The sequence below is a fragment of the Cervus canadensis genome, chromosome 18 (genome assembly GCF_019320065.1).
Source record: "Cervus canadensis isolate Bull #8, Minnesota chromosome 18, ASM1932006v1, whole genome shotgun sequence".
NCBI lineage: Eukaryota > Metazoa > Chordata > Mammalia > Artiodactyla > Cervidae > Cervus > Cervus canadensis.
In genome coordinates this window covers 21,581,495-21,600,715 of record NC_057403.1, presented here as the reverse complement: position 1 = coordinate 21,600,715, position 19,221 = coordinate 21,581,495, and the positions used below count along the sequence as shown (strand labels likewise).

Here is a 19,221-nt window from a genome sequence, read left to right as displayed (position 1 = left end):
CTAGTAAGTGTGACAGTCGAGGTGCTAACCCAGGTCTGTACCGCCCCCCACCCCCAGCACACCCTTAGACAGGGCAGGCGGAGGGTTCGTTTCTCATCCGGAAATGGAATGTGGGGGTGGACTGCACGCTTAGGGGGCCCGTGACTACTTGCTGCAGGACCAGCATCCCTGGGAGGTGTGGGATCTCCACTTCGTCTTGGACCCACCGAATCAGAACCTACACTTTCACAAAGTCCCCGGTGGATCTGGACGCACAGACGTCTAAGGAACGTGCTCCTGTTCAAGGAGTTTTCAACTTCTGGTCACTGTTAGTAGAATCACCTCTCCCCCTCCCCTCTGCCCTTTTCTTTTAAAATGTAGTAGTTCTGCACACCTTGAGATGGAAAACAGATAGCAACATCACCCTTGCAGGAGACAGCAAGGGGAGCAAGGGGAGGGAGGTCACACACAGGCTGGCTCACACCAGAGCCCTCCCTCCAAACTCACCCCCATGCACCCCTGCAAAGTCTTGGCAGTGGCCACTGCTTTGAAAGCTACCAATACCAGGCTAGGTCCTAGTTCTCTCCTGGGTAGATTCAATTCAACGGTGGTGTTTGCTCCTCCCCACCCCCAACATCCAGAGTCATGCAGAGTATAGGGGGCCTGGAGGTTCAGCTTCCTTCCCTCTCTGGGCTCCTACATGGGACCAGGCGGTCACAGGTACATTGATAACTGGGAGTCTCACGGCACCTCAGTATGCCCTTCTGTGAAGTGGGCCCGAGGATCCCTAGCACAAGCCTGGCATGGAGTAGGCCTCATATGACAGGCAGAGCCAGCCTGGCTTGGGTGCCCTGCTCTCAGTCAAGTTTGTTTCTCCAGCTTTGATCTTCTCCAGAGTCCTTCCAGAGTGCTGTGAGGCTGTCGGGCAAGGTGTCTGAGCTGGAGCCCAAGTTTTGGGGACTCAGAACCAGTTCCAAGTGAGACTGAGCCTGAGCTGGGAGACACTGGGATGGAGACACTGGGATGGAGACACGGGGATGGAGACACGGGGATGGCCTTCCCACAACGCCCAACACAGGAACCACTACAGCCGCAGCCACGTGTGGCCATCGACATTTAGATTAATGTAAAGTGGGACTTCCTTGGTGATCCAGTGGTTAGGACTCCACCCTTCCACTGCAAGGGTATGGGTTTGATCCTTGGTCGAAGAACTAAGATCCCACATGCCACAGGATGCAGCAAAAAATATTTTTTTTTCTAGATAAATTTAAAGTAAATCAACAGTTCAGTTCATCAGTTGCACTTACCACGTGGCAAGTGCTCGAAGCCACACGTGCTGGTGACCACAGCCAACAGCGCAGAAAGAAGGTGCTGGGGGACAGTGACCCATTCAAATACTGAACTGGTCCCACACCGGCTGGCAAACAGCTGCTGCTCTTTCCTCATCCCCTGCCCTCCCAGCCCTTTCTCATATGGTACATGCGTGCATGCTAAGTCGATTCCGTCGTGTCCAACTCTGCGAGATCCTATGGACTGTAGCCCACCAGGCTCCTCTGTCCATGGGGATTCTCCAGGCAAGAATACTGGAGTGGGCTGCTATGCCCTCCTCCAGGAGGTATTCCCCACCCTCACTGCGAGGGACTGAACCCCTGTCTGTTACATCTCCTGCATTGGAGTCTACCCAAACTCATGTCCGTTGAGTCGGTGATGCCATCCAACCATCTCTTCCTCTGTCACCCCCTCTCCTCCTGCCCCCAATCCGTCCCAGCATCAGGGTCTTTCAAATAAGTCAGCTCTTAGAATCAGGTGGCCAAAGTATTGGAGTTTCAGCTTCAACATCAGTCCTTCCAGTGAACACTCAGGACTGATTTCCTTTAGGATGGACTGGTTGGATCTCCTTGCAGTCCAAGGAACTCTCAAGAATCTCTCCAACACCACAGTTCAAAAGCATCAATTCTTCAGCACTCAGCTTTCATAGGGTACCTGTTTTCAATTCCCATTTCTCAGATGAGGAAACAGAGGTGCAAGGTGTGGTTCCCAGCAGAAAACTGGCAGCAGCCTGGGACGGGAGTGGGTCCGCTTCTTTCCCCACGCACCAGCCGGACTTCACGTCCCAGTTCACCCTTGCCTGTCACTCACTGGTCAGACCCCCTCTTGGGCCGCCTTGCTCCAGCTCTGAGCTGCTCTGTCACTGACATCCTGTGTTAGAGGAGGAAATGGGAGCCCAGAGAGGGGGAGGAGCCGGCCCAAGATAGCACAGCCAGCGACTGAGAGCACCCAGGCCCAGGGTCCCTCCGCCAGTACCTCCCGAAGCACGGCGGGTCTGCCACCTACAAGTAAAGACTGCGGTTGGGAGGTGTGTCTAGCCACCTCGCCATTCTCCTCCCCTCTCCAGCCTCTTTCCCCGCCCTCTCCACTTCCCTGGCTCTGAGAATTTGACCCCCGCCCCCCCAGATGGATCAGAAGACCCAGGCCTCTCCTCCAGCCTCATCGCCTGCTTCTGCCACTCTTGCAGACTGGCGGTATCTTTTCCATCTCCTCCTCTCCATACCTGTGGTCCCCCAGCCCCAGCCTCATCCTGTCCCCCTGGACCTTTGACCCAGCTCATCACCGGCCTCCAATCTCTCCGGAAACCCCAGCATCCACACCCCCGCCTCTCAGCGCGCTGTGGAGGCAGGAGGTCTTTGTAACCGAGCTGGACTCTGCAGATCCCCGGCTCCCATCCGCCTCTCTGGCCCCCCGGGCTTTGTACGCAGGGGGTCCCTCCACCGCACGCGCCCGTCCTCACCCAGGTGCCGCGCGATGGTCCTGCAGCTTTCAGCTTTGCCATCACCTCCTCCAGGCCGGGGGGCGGCGCCCCTCGGAGACGCTCCAGGGCCTTCAACCCTGAGCTCACGCTCTCACTCAGCCCTTTGTGGGTCTCCCCTCTGGACCTCTAGCTCCCCCAAAACAAAGGCAGGTTCCTCTGCCCCTGCGGCCCCGGAGCCGGCAGGGAACCCGGCGGTAGGCGGCGCTCGCTCGCACCTCGCTTCCGCGAGTGTGGAGAGGCTCTGTGGAAGCCTGGAGGGTTACAGGCATCCAGGATGCTTCCGGACAGACGACCCCCGTGCCTGGGGAGCTCACCTCCTAGTGCGCAGATAGGCAATCAGCAGGACCAGTCGTGATCCATCAGATAAGGTCGGGCCAGCAGATGAGGGTTTGAAGGGAAGGAAGTGAAGTGTAAGGGGTGGGATGGGGGGCGGAGGGCCGGGACACCCTCCCGGAGGTGGCATTGGAACAGAGGCTGGAATGGACACAGAGGCAGACACGCAGACCTAAGGAGGCCCGCTTCAGGCAGAGGCAACAACAGGAGCAAAGGCCCAGAGGAGGGAACGTGCCTGGGATGTGGGCGGAGCCTCAGGGGGCGGGGGGGGGGGCGGTGCAGCCCCTCTGTAAATATCCCTTCAATGAATGTATGAAAGATCAAATAAATGACCCGCCAGCGCGTCTCTGGGTGGTGTTGGGGGAAGACAGGAAAATATAGGCTCCCTTGCCCAGCAAGTCATCCCTCCCTAGCCCACCCCTGCCTGGGAAGCCTGGGCGGGTCCGGAGCTGAGACCCCAAACTGTCCCCAGCAGTTAGGTCTGGACCGCCCTATTTCCAGGGTGGTTCTAGCTCAAAAGTTAGGCGACTGTCAACTCCTGAGGCTTTAGGGGTGCTTTTATTTTAAAAGCATTAAGGACACGGACTGACTCAGAGGGACACACGTGTGAACTTGTTTCATCCATCCTTGAAGCCTATGCTTCGGGTACCCTCCGCCCTCCCCACCCTAACAGCTCCCGCCCCCCCCCCCCACCGCAGGACAGACATCCAGAGAGGGAAGTGATCCACTCTGCCCGGCTTTGATGTCTCTCCACCCTCCTGGCTCCAGGCTCCTCTTCCCCCACCCAGTCCCTCACAGTCGGGAAGTTCTTCTTTAGATCTAACCTCCATCCCTCTTGCTGCGACAGCAGTCAATTTCCTATCTTTTCTCTCACCTTCTGAACTTCCCCCAGAAAAAAAAAAAAGTGAGTACGCCCCGACAGGAATGTTCCCTGCCTCCCTTTTCTCCTCGCCCCGCCTCTCCTGGGCCCCTGAATTTCCCAGCTGCCATCTGCTTGAATCCTCTTAGGCTCGATGCCCTGAGAGTTCTCAGGACTGGAGCTTGGGAGGATGGGGAAGCTGGTGAGGCCTCGGCCCACACCTCGAGCGCCTGTGTCTCCCTGCCTCCACTTTCCCCCTGGATCTCAGCTCCCTCTCTAGGTTCCTCTGTTCCCCCTTGAAGCCTCTCCCTCTCTCTCCCCTGGTGGCTCAACCGGTAGAGAGTCCGCCTGCAATGCAGGAGACCTGGGTTCGACCCCTGAGTCACAAAGAGCCCCTGGAGAGAAGAATGGCAACCCACTCCAGCATTCTTGCCCGGACTTGGAGAAGTCCGTGGACAGAAGAGCCTGGCGGGCTACAGTCCACGGGGTCGCAAAGAGTCGGACACGACTGAGTAACTAGCACTCTGCTCTTGCCGCCTCCCCGGGCTCCCCTTGGTCTCTGCTTCCTCTCTCTGACTCTGTCTGTCCCTCTGTGCTCCTCACACCTCTTCTCCCCCAGCCCTCTCGCAGCTCTGTGTCCGCCCTGTCTCTGGCACCACGTAGCGGTGGAGGATCCTAGCATTGAGGCTTCTCCAGGGCGCTCGGGTGAGAGAGGCAGCGCGGTGACCTGGCCCAGGGCTGGGGCTTTGGTTCCAATCCCAGCTGTCCTGCCTCCGGGCTCCGTGACCATCAGCCGGTGCTTTCAGCCCTCAGGATCTGCTTCTCCACCTGGAAAATGGGCACAAGGACAATGACCTGCTCCTAGAGCCGGGGGGGAGAAGCCAGAAGCTCCAGCGGAGGGGGCCTCCCAGGTGGCACCAAGGGGTAAAGAACCTGCCTGCCAATGCAGGAGACATTAAGAGACTCGGGTTCGATCCCAGGGTCGGGAAGATCCTCCGGAGGAGGAAATGGCAACCCACTCCAGTATTCTTGCCTGGAGAATCCCCATGGACAGAGGAGCCTGGCGGGCTACAGTCCATGGGGTCGCAAAGAGTCGGACACGACTGAGCGCCTTAGCACAGACATCAGGTGACGGCAGCATTCAGTTGGCGCCGGGCCCCCAGCGAAAGCTCATTGGATAGCTCCCGTCACTATCAAGGGTGCACCCTGGCCAGTAGGGGTCACAGAAGGCTGGGCACAGTTGACAGGTCCCCCAGGAGGACTGTCCCTGCTCTCATGACAAACTTGAAGGTCTTGAGCCCCTCAGGTCTGGGGCGGCTGACAGGGAGGGGCCCCTTCCCAGCTGTGTCTTTGCCCTTGAACAGGTGACTTTGCTTCTCTCTGCCTCACCTTTCCTGTCTGTGAAATGGGGGTAAGAGCAGTCCCCTGTCAGAGGGCCAATGGGAGAGCTATGGTAAATGCTAGTCAACCTGCCAGCCTGGAGCCCAGACCCTCAAATACTGACAACTGACCAGAGCTGGGTTGTGAAGGTGTTGAACAAATGCAGGGAAGAACTGTCTTTAAAGGGAACGAGGTGTTTGGCCTGAGGAGCCTAGGGGAAGCAGCTGGGAGAAACGAAGAAAACGCCAAGAAGTGGAGGTGAAGGGTAAGGAGGGGCTAGAGAGCCAGCGGGACCCAAGGAAAGTCAGAGGGAGCCCTGGTGGGCGAGACTGGAGGAAGGGTTGTGAGGGGGTCACCAGGGCAACTGCTGCGCCGAGGGGTCCCAACCTCAGTGATGAGCCACTGGGATCAAGGGGTAGAGATCTCGCTGGGCCAGATACATGGCAGACATTTGTGCGTGGCGGTGGCATTAGTCAAGGAGATGGTGTGAGTCAGGTGTGTACCGCATCCCTGATTTTGAGAACATGCTCAGAAGAGGGTTAGCCAGCACCCCTGTTAGCTGGGTCGGAGGGGTGTAACTGGGGCCAGGCGTCCCCTCGGGACACAGCGATGTAGCCCACACAGGTGGCATCCGAGGTGTGGCTACCCTCAGATTTGCCTGCTTTTGGTGGGTGCACACAGCTGCCCTGGGGACCTTGGGTAGAACATCTAGGAGCCGATCAGCCAGGTGGCACCGCGGCGTGGGCATGGATGTCCAGCTGAAGGTGGTTGTGCTCATGGTATATGGATGTGCTGCCTCCACCAGGCTGGCCTTCTGGGATGGGAGGAAACGTCGGGATCCAGGACGTCTAGGGGCTGAGCCTGAGATGTGCAGCTGGGGGATGTGTGTCTGGGCCGGGTGTGCAGAGAGGGGCATCTCTGGGAGGCGTCAGTGGGGCATCTCTGGGAGGCATCAGTGGGGCATCTCTGGGAGGCATCAGTCGGGCATCTCTGGGAGGCATCAGTGGGGCACCTGCTGCTGCCTCCACTCGGTGTTCATTCAGCACCTACTCTGTGCCAGGCACCGTCATAGATGCCGGGAACCAAACTGCACACAACAGACGCAGTCCCTGCCCTCAGGGCGCTTACGCTCAAGTGCATGGGCTTCTAAGAGGTCATCGTCGTTGTTGTTCGGTCACTTCAGTCATGTCCAACTCTTTGTGACCCCATGGACTATAGTCTGCCAGGCTCCTCTGTCCATGGGATTCTCCAGACAAGAATACTGGGAGTAGGTTGCCACGCCCTCCTCCAGGGGATCTTACCCCCTCCAGGGATCAAACTTGCATCTCCTGCAATGGCAGGCAGATTCTTTACCACTGAGCTACCAGGGAAGCCCTGGGAAGCCCTGGTCAGAGGGTAACAAATGCGACACAGACAAAGCAGAGAACGTTCTGGTGTAAGGCAGGGGTGCTGTGTGATGCAAGGTATTCAAGCTGGCCTCACTGAAAAGGCGACCTCTGGGCAAAGACCAGAGGGAGGGTGGGACGCCTGAGGGTCCAGGCCATGGGAAGAGCATGTGCAAAGGCCCTGAGGCAGGAGTGTGTGCCCGGATCTGGAAGCAGCAAGAGGTTAGTGTGGCCCGAAGTGGTTGAGTGAGCAGGGGAGCAGCAGAGGGTCTGCTGAACCTCGGTCAGGTTACACACACACACACACACACACACACACACACACACCCCTCCCCCCCACCCCGCCACCCAGACAGAGTGTGAGGGCCGCTGAGCAGAGGAGGGTCAGGACCCCTCAGGCCACCTGTGGGAATAGTCTGGGAGGGAAGGTGAGAGTCAGAGAGGGGAGACCAGTGAGGAGGTACCTCTGATCACCCAGGGGAGATGGTGGTGGGCATAAGAAGTGGTCAGATCTGCATTTACTGTCAAGAGAGAGCCATTTCCTGAGCCAGTCAGTCCCCCAGTGGCCCTGTGATAGATACTATTATTATCCCTGTCTCACCGTGTTTTTCTGCAGCTCAGAAAAATGAAGTCACTGGCCCGAGGTCACACAGCAGGTCCAGGACGCAAACCCAGACCCCCTGGTGCTTGATCTATCCTCCTACTACTGCTACTTGATGTTGGGGTCTGGAGGGTGGGGGTAGCGTTTGTCAGCATCTCTACCGGCGTCTGCACATAGTAGGGATATGGGGGGAAAAAATCTGTTGGATGGATGGATTCATCGACTGATGGATGAATAGAATGGATGGAAGAGGCTGCCCTGCCCATTTTGCAGAAGTGTATCAGGAGGTGGATAGCAGGAAACCGCTGAAGTCCAGAGGGAGGGGACTGCATCTGGGAGTGGGTTTCTTTGTGGTTATGAGCAGGGGCTGGCCCTCGGGCTGAAGGACTCGGGTGACCTGGGCCCGGGTTCGCTGGTATATTGGGGTGGAGGTCTGTACCCTTGTGGTGGCGGGGGGCATTTGGGGGAGCTTCTGGGGTGCTGAGGGGAGCGCCTGCCTGCAGGGAAGCCCTAGCTAGGTTGTCTGCACTCCGGGGGGCAAGTGTGGGAGGGGCTGCTGTGGCCAGCGGTGGAGGGGGGCGGCCAGCGCCCGCCCGGCCCGGTTTTGCAGCCCGTGAGGTTGTCTAGACCACGAGGCCAGGCTTGGCACGGTCCAGAGCCCCCCTTCCCCCCCTTCCCCGGGCAGCCCAGCCTTCAACCTTCCTCCCCCGCTTCCCTCGACCTTCCCCGGCTGCCCAGAACCAATGGGTTAATTAGATAACAGAGCCTTTGATTAGCGGGGGAGGGGGAGGCCTCCGGCGCAAGGAAAGGGTGGGGGGTGGGGGGGCGAGCGAGGAGGAGGGAGGGGAGGCGCCCGCCCCGCGCAGGAAGCGAGGAAGAAGGAGGGGGGAGGGAGGGAGCCGAGGCGCACAGCTTGGCTCTGCACTGCCGTGTGACTAGAAATTGTAATCGCGGAGAAAGCCAGGGAGAGACAGACGGAGCCCGGCCGAGGGAGACCGAGACGGACGGACAGACGGACAGAGAATCTGACCGAGAGGCGCTCCCCGACCGACCTACGAGCGGGTGATGGGGGCGCAGCGAGAGTGAGGAGGAGATGGAGGAGAAGGAGAGGGGGGCCCGGTGGTCCCAAGGGCAGCGAGACAGCGAGGGGGGCGCCTGAGGAGGGGGTTGGGGGGCCCTGAAGAGGTGGACGGGGGACTGGAGGAGGCAGGGGAGGCAGGAAGAGAGCAGGGGGCCGGGGTCCCCGGGGGCAGACGGGAGGCAAGCGGAGGTGGGGGCGGGGGTAGCCGACCGGAGGAGGCGAGCCGGGAGGGGAGGAGGAGACGGTTGCTGCAGTGGCCTAGACGAGCCTCCCGGGGGGGTGGGAAGGGCGACTGGCGAGGAGGGGGGGGCGCGGGGAGACCCAAGAAGCCCCTGCGCCCCCCCCCCCCAACCTCGACGGGAAACCCTGGAGGACCGGGGAGGCAGAGCCCCCAGCGGCTGGAGGCATGCGGAGGGGGGGGCCTGGGGCGCAGGGAGAGGCCCAGCGGAAGCCGAGCCACTGGGGTGAGTGTTCCTCGCGGTGTGTGTCGGGGGGCGGTGGGGGGAGACAAGGACGGAGAGATGGCGGAGGGCGAGGAAGGAGGGGAGGGAGGCCCCGGCGCCGCAGAAGTGGGTGGGGGTGGCTGCGGGCTGGCAGCGGGCGAGATGGGCACCGAGGCGGCGGGGGGAGAGACGCAGGGGCGGTTTGGACCTGGGGTGGGCGCTACCGGGCTCCCACCGCCCGAGGGGCATCGAGATCTGGGGCTTCCCCGGCCTCGAATCCTGGCCCCCTCGGGCTGCGCGGCCTCTAGGCTGGGCTGGGGGGGGGGGCGGTGCGGCAGGGAGGGAGGGGGGGGCGACTGGCTTCTCACCAGTCTCGTGAGGTGGGGACAGGCAGGTGGGCGCAGGACGAGGACCCACGCCCTCGCAGGGCACGCAGAGAGGAGCTCGCAGCCCCAGCCCTCTGGGCAGAAAGTGAGTCTAGGGTGTAGACCCAGGAGCGCCCTCCCACCCTACCCACCCACCCACCCCCACTCCATCTCTCTGTGTCTCTGTCTCTCCGTTCTCTCTCTCTTGTCTAGCTGTTGCTCTTCCCCTCACACACGCGCGCAGGCAACGGACACACGCACATGCATTTTTTTTTTTTTAATCCGAGTTACAATGATGTTGGAAACCGCGGGCGGGAGCGTGTGCGCGTGCGTGCGCACGGAGTGCAGGGGGCGAGCCGCCCGGGTCCGCGGGTCTGGGAGCGCGAGGGCGCGCCCGTCACCGCTGAGGTACGCGCGTTTGTGCAGACCGCACCCGCCCCCCATCCCCGGTCCCCCTGGCCTCCCCACACGTGGGAAACTCTCGGGTCTGCTGTGTTGAAGCAGAGCTCGCGGGCTGGGCGCGCGCGCGCGCACGTGTGTGTGTGTGTGTGTGTGTGTGTGTGTGCGCGCGCGCGCGCGCTGGGGATGGAAATGCTGCTTGGAAGAGAGGGCCGGGCGCCCCAGGGGTAAACCCAGGACCACAGTCCCCTTCTGCCGCTACCCAGCCAGCCCCAGGCTCCTCAGTGGCCTCATCCGTCAATTGGGTATCCTCACAGCTTCCTCCCGAGGCTCCCCGGGAGCTTACACAAGCGTGTGCAGAGTCTGGCGCAAGAAGGGGCTGACTCACAATTCCCAAGTTATTGTTGTTGTTTTCACTGCGCCCGTCATGACTAGCCCATCTCCCTCTAGCCCGTCTCTCCCCTATGGAGATGGGGGTGGGAGGACCTGACCCCACGCAGCCCACTGCCCTCCCAGAGCTCCGGGTGGGAGTCCCCGATCACCCAGCCCCTACCCCGGCAGCGGCTCAGCCACATCCTGCGGCAGCCACTGTCACAGGCCCAGCAGCCGTCCTCGTGGCCTCCAGCCCCTGCCACCCAAGGCCGCCTCCTCCCCCGTCATCGCCCGGCCTCCCCACGGGCTTCCTCCCAGCCTCACCTGCCCACACCCAGCACTTACCCACTTACCTTGTCTGGCACCTCACCTTCTCCTTCAAGGTCCCCCTTTGAGTCTAACTTAAATCTTTCCAGCTGCTGCCAGGAGGCGCAAGGGAGACAGGAGCCCCGTGTGTGATGGTGGGTGGGGTGTCCGGGTCCCTGGGAAACCTGGCCTCTGTAAGCACTCCCTGGAGAGAGAAGTGGGGTGAGGGGGCATCCAGGGGGCCGGACCCCTCCCAGAGGCACGTGCAGGTGGCGAGGGGACTTGGGTGGATGCCGAGACAGGCACCAGATCCTAGCTCTGACTTTCTCAGCTTGGCTCATCACCTTTTGTCTGTCACCTGTGTCTCGTCTGGCTCTCACTCCATCTCCACTTATCGATGTCCCTTTGTGAAATCACACAAGGAACCAAGTTTTTAATCTGGCTGATGTCTCCACCTGTCGGCACATCCTCTCCCCCTAGACTCAGTTTCCTGTTCTGGGAAATGGGCATAAAGTCTTCCCAGCACGGAGATGGTGAGCTGAGGGCCAGCCCCTGCCTCTCTGCCTCCCTCGGCCTGTTGGGCCCTCATCACCTGGGACCTGGGGTGGCCTTGATCCCTTGGGTCCTGAGCCTTGATGGCAGCAGCAGCAGAGAGCTGTCTGGACTCGGGGGAGGAGCTGGGCCTCTCGGGGGTGGGGGTCCCTCCCGTCACTGAGCCTCTTCCTCTCTCCGCTCCCGACAGCCCCCCGGCGCCCAGGCGGAGCATGAACATTGAGGATGGCGCGCGCCCGCGGCTCCCTGTGCCCCCCGCTGCCGCCCGGTAGGATGTCCTGGCCCCATGGGGCCCTGCTGTTCCTCTGGCTCTTCTCCCCGCCCCTGGGGGCCGGCGGGGGCGGCGTGGCTGTGACATCCGCCGCCGGAGGGGGCACCCCTCCGGCCACCTCCTGCCCAGCGGCCTGCTCCTGCAGCAACCAGGCCAGTCGGGTGATCTGCACCAGGAGAGAGCTGGCCGAAGTCCCAGCCAGCATCCCCGTCAACACGCGGTACCTGAACCTTCAGGAGAACGGCATCCAGGTGAGCTGGGCTGGCCGCCGTGGTGGGGGCCCTGGGGCAGGGGCGCGGGTGGTGGCCGGGCGGCCGGTCCCCCCTCCCTGAGCCCCCAGCAATTCGTGCTCGTCCGTCTGTCTCCGGGCACTTCTCGGACACCGTGTGCATCCTCGTTGCTTGAGCTGAGGCTGTGTCTTGCGTTTTCTCAGCATGAGGCTCCTCCCTGTGTCTGGGCTGCGGCAGGACCGCCTGCCTGCCTCCCACAGCGCAGGAGCCGCAGGTCGTGCTGGGGGTGACCCTTCCCTGAGGCCCCCCCCACCCCGTGCCATCTGCACTGCCGTGCCCGCCACCTGGGGCATTGGGCACATGACACTGGGCCTCAGTTTCTCCATCTGGAAAATGGGGATGATAAGAGCTCTGCCCGCAGGGCAGGTGCGAGGGCTGCTGGACTTCATACTTGTCAAGGGTGTAGACTTGCTCTGGCATGGGGAGCAGCGCTCATTCGCTTGTGGTTCGGGGCTCGCGGCCCCGCGGAGTCTGTATGAGAGCCGGGAGCTCCCAGGTGCTGGCTCCTGCTGGAACGGGGCAGGTGCCATCCGATTATTATTGTGGCTAAGACGGGCCGCCCATGATGCTTTGGGGGCGGGGCTGCAGTGTTTTGAAGCAGGTGTCTCCTCTTCTGCTCTGTTGACTCTGAGGCTGGATCATCCTTGGTTGGGGGGGGGTCGTCCTTGGTTGGGGGGGAGGTGTCCTGTGGGCTGTAGAATGTGGAATGGCGTCCCTGATCACCAGAAGCCAGTAGCATCCCACCTCCTCAGTCCCAACCACATCTCCAGATGTCAGATATCCCCTGGGGACGGAGGGAATCCCCTTGGTTGAGAACCACGGCAGGGGAGGGATTGTGTGGGTGGTTTTCTTTTTGGCCATGAGGCATGTGGGATCTCCTCACCCACGGAACAAACCGTACCTCCTGTGTTAGAAGGCCAAATCTTAACCCCTGGACCACCAGGGAAGCGCTGAGAACCACTCGGGTTGGTTGATTGGTTTTTGGCTGTGATGTGCGGCAGGGCCAGCAGGACCTTCCCCAACCAGGGATCAAACTCACGCCCCCTGCTTTGGGAGCACGGAGTCTTAACCCCTGGACCACTGGGGAAGTCAGAGACCCTCTGTTTCAAAGGCCTTTGCTCAATCCGCTGTCCCCATGCAGGCCTCTCTCTCCCAGCCCGTAGAGCCACGAGAGAAGAGGGGTCTGAGCTAAACTTCCCCTCCCCCACTGCACCTCCTGGCCTAACCCCAGGAAGGGGAAGGGGTCAGGGACCCCCTCTGCCATCTGACTGTCTTGGACTGCCTGAGGACCGGGGCCCCATCTGTGGGGGCAGAGAGGGGACCTCTGGGGGGGGTGGGCGGTCAGTGTCAAGGGAAGTGCCAAAGGCCAGGCTGTCGCTTCCTGGGTGGCTGTGGGGCTAGAACGCCTGACATCACCCAGCCCCGCTCCCGCACGACTGTGTCCCCCCCATCACCCAGCCCCGCTGCTGCAGGACTCTGTCCCCCCGGGGCTCCAGGCCACCACCCCAGCCGCCTCCCCCAAGAGGCTCCCTTTCCCGCTCCCGACCTTGGAGTCCAGCTTCAGTCTCCCGGCTCTGTCCAGGTCTCCCTTAATCGGGCCCTCCATTCCCGCCCGTGTTCCCCGTGCTCCCTCACCCTGTCCTCCGACATCCCGGTGATGGCGCACTGATGCTGCCAGGCCCTGCCCTCTCCCTGGGCGGCTTCGCCTCCAAAAGGGAAGGAAGACAGAGCTGACTGGGCGGGCACGGCAGGCTGGGGAAGCTGGCCGAAGCGGGGAGGTGAGTGCATCAGGGATCCTGTCTGCGACGGAGTCGCGGAGTCCACGCCACAACGACCTGCCCGTGGTGGGGAGCTGGATGAAAAATTCCACCCCTCCAACAGCCGCTGAGGGCCCGTCCCCACCCAGGTGCCCCCGCCCCCAAGCCCTGCCAGATCCTTACTCCGTACACCCAGCCCATCCTCCCGGGGCCTCCACGCAGGCCTGGCAGCGCCCTCTGCCTGGGTGTTGTTCAGTCACTGAGTCGCGTCTGACTCTCTGTGACCCCACGGACTGCAGCACGCCAGGCCTCCCTGTCCCTCACCAACTCCCGCGGCTTGCTCAAACTCATGTCCATGGAGGCAGTGACCCCATCCAACCATCTCATCCTCTGTCGTCCCCTTCTCCTCCCGCCTTCAATCTTTCCCAGCATCAGTCTTTTCCAATGAGTCGGCTCTCCGCATCAGGTGGCCACAGTCTTGGAGCCCTCTGCCTGAAATGCTCCAAAACCCCCTGGTCTCTGGGACTAAGTCCAGGCTCTTCTGCGACAACCAGTCGCTCTCCCAGCCTTGAGAGGCTGCTCAGACCGTCCCCTCGCCTGAGCCTGCCTCTCTTTTGGCCCTGAGGTCCCCCAGGCGAGCCTTCCCTCATCGCCTTCCTCTCTGGATCCACAGTCCCCCAACATCCCTGGCCTTCCCCCGTAACGCTTCCATCATTCAGTATCACTTGGTCGTCTTCCAGGAGGGAGGCTGTAGTGTAGGTACTTGGGACACATCAGTGAGCAAAACCGACACCCAAATGCGTCCTCCCAGTGCCTGCATTCCAGGCCTTTGTCTAAAAGGAAATGTGTGTGTGTGTAAAGTTGCTTCAGTCGTGTCCGACTCTTCGCGACGCCATGGACTGCAGCCCGCCAGGCTCCTCTGTCCTTGGAATTCTCCAGGCAAGAATACTGGAGTGGGTTGCCATGCGCTCCTCCAGGGGATCTTCTCAACCCTTTAAAGATGTGGGAATCAAACCCACATCTCTTACATCTCCTGCATTGGCAGGCGGGTTCTTTACCACTAGCACCACCTGGGAAACCCAGAAGAAATGTGCTTTGTGTTAAAGATGTTAAGGGCTGTGGGGAAGGAGGCTGGATGGGGGTGAGGGGGTGGTGGCTGCAGCATTATAGACACAGGGGTCAGGGCGGACTCATGGAGAAGGTGACATTTGAGCAAATGTTTGTTTTCGGTTGTTTTGTTTGGCTGAGCTGTAAGGCTTGTAGGAGCTTAGTTCTCTCCTAAGGATGGAATCTGAGCCCCCTCCAGTGGAAGCGTGGTGTCCTAACCACTGAACCGGCAGGGAATTCCTCAAGCACGTGTTTGGAGGAGGTGGTGGTGGTGGGAGCCTTGTGGGGGCGTTCTGGGCAGGGAGCAGCAGGTGCAAAGGCCCTGGGGTGGAGCCTGCCTGGTGTGTAGGAGGAACAGCCAGGAGACTGGCATGGCCAGAGCGGAGTGAGCCACAAGGAGAGGGTGGGGGTGAAGACAGAAAGCGGACAAAAGGGTCGCGTGGTCATGATGAGCGCTTGGCTCTTCTCTGCTGGAGACAGGAGCCAGGGGAGGCTCTGAGCAGAGGACATATGGGCCCTGACTTGGGTTTCTCTCTGGCCAAGGTGTGGGGACCCCAGAGGCAAGAGTGATGGCAGGCACGCCTGTTCGGAGGCTGGTGCAGAGCTCCGGAGAGAGAGGTTGGCCCGGCACACTCCGGGACAGGTTATGGTGGAGGTGGAAAGAAGCGGACAGATGCTGGGTCAGTTTGGAAGGTGGAGACCACAGAATTTTTTCTGCAAAGTGGATCTAGGAAAAGAGGGAGAAAGGGTGACTCTGTAGGTCTGAGTGGACCCATTGGTTGGATCTACCTGCCCATGTGTCTATCACCCCATCACCCAGGCCACTGGCCACCAAACCATGTAACCCACACCCCTGTCAGATTACACATGTATGAATTTATTACAAAAGTCATGCAAAGGTCTACAGCATCCATGGATCGCATGTTATAAAGCTTACACAAAAATGGCTACGCGTTAAAGGATGGTGTGTGTGCATGCGTGCTCAGTCGTGTCCAACTCTTTTGTGACCCCAGCATGGATCGTAGCCTGCCAGGCTCCTCTGTGCATGGGATTATCCAGGCAAGAATACTGGAGTGGTTTGCCATTTCCTTCTCCAGGGGATCTTCCCGACCCAGGGATCGAACCCTCACCTCCTGCATTGGCAGGCAAGATTCTTTACCACTGAGCCACCTGAGAAGCCCATTAAAGGATGGCAGGCGTGTCTTTTTTTATTTTTTGGCTGAGCCATGTGTCATGTGGGATCTTAGTTCCCTGACCAGGGATCGATCCCACACCCCCCGCAGTGGAAGCTTGGAGTCTTAACCACTGGACCACCGGGGAAGTCCCCAAGTGTGGCAGACATGTCTTAAAATCCTAACACTTCCGTTTCTCACCCCTGGAGGTTCTTGCACCCCACCCCCACTCTGGAGAGCACTGATACCCCCCAAACCACATGTTCCCTGAGGTCAGGGAATGTCCAGTCCACAAAAGCAGATGATTTGAAGTGTCTAGTGGAATCGTACACCCTTGGTGGACACAGACAGATAGCAGAAGAAGTGAGGTCACCTTAGTTACCAAATAACTTTTTAATTATTCAGATTTTAAAAACTGAAATAACTCACCCTTAGTCCTACCACCTAGATATAATAAATAACTACTGTTTATGTTTTGTTTTAAAGCCTTCCTGGCTCTTTTCTGTGCCTATGTAAATGTGCTTTTGAATTATTTATCCCAGAATAAACACAAATTAATTTAGGAAAACTAGGAAAGATATCTAAGTAAGAACACAGGGACAAAAGTCAAGTGTAATCCGACAACCACAGGTAACTCCCATTAACATTTGGTGTCTTTTCATTCAGAGACTCAGCACACACACCTCTGTGCGTATGACAGGTTCAGGTCTCTAAAGAGATATTTTGCTTTTATTTTTTAAAAGAAAAAATGCAATCACCCCATTTCACACTGGTTTGCAACTGACTTTTGGCACCTAGGAGTTTAACCATGAACATCTTTCTCCCTGATTCTGATACTTGTCTGTTGTACGTTTGTGTGTGGTCAGTCATGTCCGACTCTGAGACCCCGTGGACTGTAGCCCTCCAGTCTCCTCTGTCTATTACTTGTATTTTAACCACCACAGTGGATTCCAATATGTGGGCGTCGGGTTAATTCACTTGTCCCTTCTTATTTCCAATGTTTTAACTGATATAAACAATACTGCAATGAACATCCTCAGTGCTTGTTCTTTGTACCATTCTGGATTCTGCCTTGGGGATAAATTCCTAGAAATGGGATGGTGAGGTGGGAGGCTGTGACCTCCCCAAACATGCATGCACACGCCCGAGGCCTGGCACCGTAGAGGTGGCTGGGGTTGGGAGATTCAAGAGCCACCCCCCGCCCCCCTTGTCCGTGATCACCTGCTTGTCATCTGGGCTCCCAGCCAGATGGTCACCTCCCTGAGGGCAGGGACTTCCCCACTCCCTTCTGCTTCCCCAGAACCCAGATCAGAGCCTGGCACGCACTAGGCGCTCAGCAGGTGTCTGTCTGAGGATAGAAGGCCAGCCCCAGGGGAGCCTCCGTGAGCTGTAGCAAGCCAGTCCTGCAGCCCCCCTCCCCAAGAACTGGGGGCAGCCCTCAGGTTCAGTCACCTGATCCCACTCACCCCGGCTTCCAGTCCAGCAAGGGTGAGAACCACACCGGGAGCGCAGCGCCCATGTAGCCGCCGGGACAGGGGGCCGGGCCCTCGGAGATACTTTCTAGGCAAAGCCCTAGGGACTCACCTTCCCTCAGTCCCGATGCCACTCAGGCCGGGCACCTGCCCACCCTGGCCGGCTCGGGGACACCCCTGCTCCCCCGGATCCTCCGGGTCCAGGTAGACGCCGTGGCTCTGCACGGAGCTCAGCCAGCTCACCCCTTCCCAGCCCTGGGCGGCGGGGGGTCCTCTCTGGGACCCCTCCCTCAGTCACAGCCTCGACCTCTTCTCCTCATCCCCACTCTGTTCTCCTCCCCACCCCCAGCAGAGCCGACCATCCGTGTGTGTTTACTCTGGATCTTTCTGCTTGTGTGTGTTCTTGCAAAATGCTTATTGTTGCTTTGTGTGCATGCGTTGTTAATTTATGTAAATGAAGCTGCGTTATAGACGGCTTCCTTTGTCTCACTGTTTTCACCGGGCCTGGGTTGTTAAGAGCCTTCCACGTCGCTCTGTGTGTGTGTGTCTGTGTATGTATACTCGGTTGCTTTAACTGCTGCAGAATTCCCGTGATGGGACGCCCCCACCAACACCCCCCAGCCTGCAGGAAGCTTCAAGCTGCCCCCACCACAAGCCCTCCCTCAGGAGCCCCTTGGGGGCTGCGGTGGGATCATGTCTTCGGAATGCACGCCAGGGGAATTCAGAGGACATGATGCACTTGACCTCACAAAGTACGCTGACCTGCCCAAGCTTCTGTGGGCTGCCCTGGTCCCTCTGGGGCCCACCATGGGGTCCTGTGGGCAATGTGTGGGAGTCACTTGACTAGGAAATACGCTTCCATCCTAAGGAGATGCTCAGTGTTATGCTGAAGGCTGGGTGGCCCAACAGCCAAAACACAGACGCAGCCTGGGCTCCCGGTGATCGGACATCAGTTCAGGGAATCACCGAGCATCCTGATGACAGGACATTCATGCACCGATTTAAAATGGAGTTTCAGGGTCTTCCCTGGTGGGCCAGTGGTAAAGAATCTGCCTTTCAAGGCAGAGGACATGGGTTCGATCCCTGTTCAGGGAATTAAGATCCCATATGCAGTAGAGCAACTAAATGCAAGCGTTGCAACTACTAAAGCCTGCACGCTTCAGAGCCAGCGCACAACTGCAGAGTCCATGTCCCTCATCAAAAGATCCTTCCTGCCACGACCAAGACCCAGCACAGCCAAATAAATTAATAAATGTTTAAAATGAAGTTTCGAAGACTACTGAAGGACACCGGGAAATGCTCAGAAGATCATACTGAACTTTTCAAAGGATGCAAGTAGTGTGTCCAATGTGTCTTTAAATTTTAATTTAAAATTAAAACAAAATCCAGGGACCACTCAGACATGTTAGCAGTTCCTTTTTTTTTTTTTTTTTTTGGCCACGCTGCGGCTTATGAAAGCTCAGCTCCCCAAACAGGGAGTGACCCTGGGCCCAGAACTGTAAAAGCACTGAGTCTTAACCACTGGATCGCCAGGGAATCCCTTGAATTTCTTCTTGATGTCTTCTTCATTCTCTAAATTCACTCTACAGTGAGGGTATTTAACACTTTTTGAAACCGGGAAAAGATTGAACTTAAAAAATAACGAGTATAGGGCTTCCCTGGTGCCTCAGTGGTTAAGAATCCACCTGTCCATGCAGGGGACTCAGGTTCGATCCCTGATCCAGGAAGATCCCACATGCCTTGGAGCAACAAAGCCCATGTGCCACAACTACCGAGCCTGTGCTCTGGAGCCTGAGAACTGCAACTACTGAGCCCCTCCTGCCTAGAGCCCGTGCTCCGCAACAAGAGAAGTCACCGTAAGGATAAGCCCGAGCACAGCTGGAGAGTGGCCCCCACTCCCTGCAACTAGAGAAAAATCCATGCAGCAAGGAAGACCCAGCAGAGCCCAGAATAAATACAACTGTTAAAAACAAAAATAAGTACAAAATGTTACACAAGTCAAAGGAAGAAGCCTACACTGGGATTTACTCACCTTTCCCTGGAGAAGGGAGAAAGAACTAGAGTTTGTGGAAGATTTGCCCCAACTCGTTTGTTCCTGTAACAGCGGGATTGCTCCCATCTGACGGGTGTGGGAACAGGGGCACAGGCGGCTTGTCCCCCTGCTTGTCCAAAGTCACCCAAATCACGGTGACCCCGACAGCTTGCCCCAGGTCCCAGGAGCCAGAGCGGAAAAGCGAGGCCCTGCCAGCCAGGCTTCGGCTTCAAGAAAGTCAGTCTGTTGCAGAGAA

General features: G+C 58.8%; 1 protein-coding gene across 2 annotated transcripts in view; it reads left to right on the top strand.

The window, feature by feature from the left end:
• The window catches only part of LRRC4B (leucine rich repeat containing 4B), a 78,105-nt gene that overhangs the window by 42,595 nt on the left and 16,289 nt on the right, over positions 1–19,221 (top strand). The window contains exons 1-2 of one of the 2 annotated variants that reach the window (XM_043436429.1): positions 8,213–8,891; positions 11,055–11,386. In XM_043436429.1, coding sequence (XP_043292364.1) covers positions 11,090–11,386 — 297 coding nt within the window. In that variant the 5' untranslated portion in view covers positions 8,213–8,891; positions 11,055–11,089. Of the gene's footprint in view, positions 1–8,212; positions 8,892–11,054; positions 11,387–19,221 lie in introns of those variants that run through there. The other variant, XM_043436430.1, reaches the window with a different exon arrangement.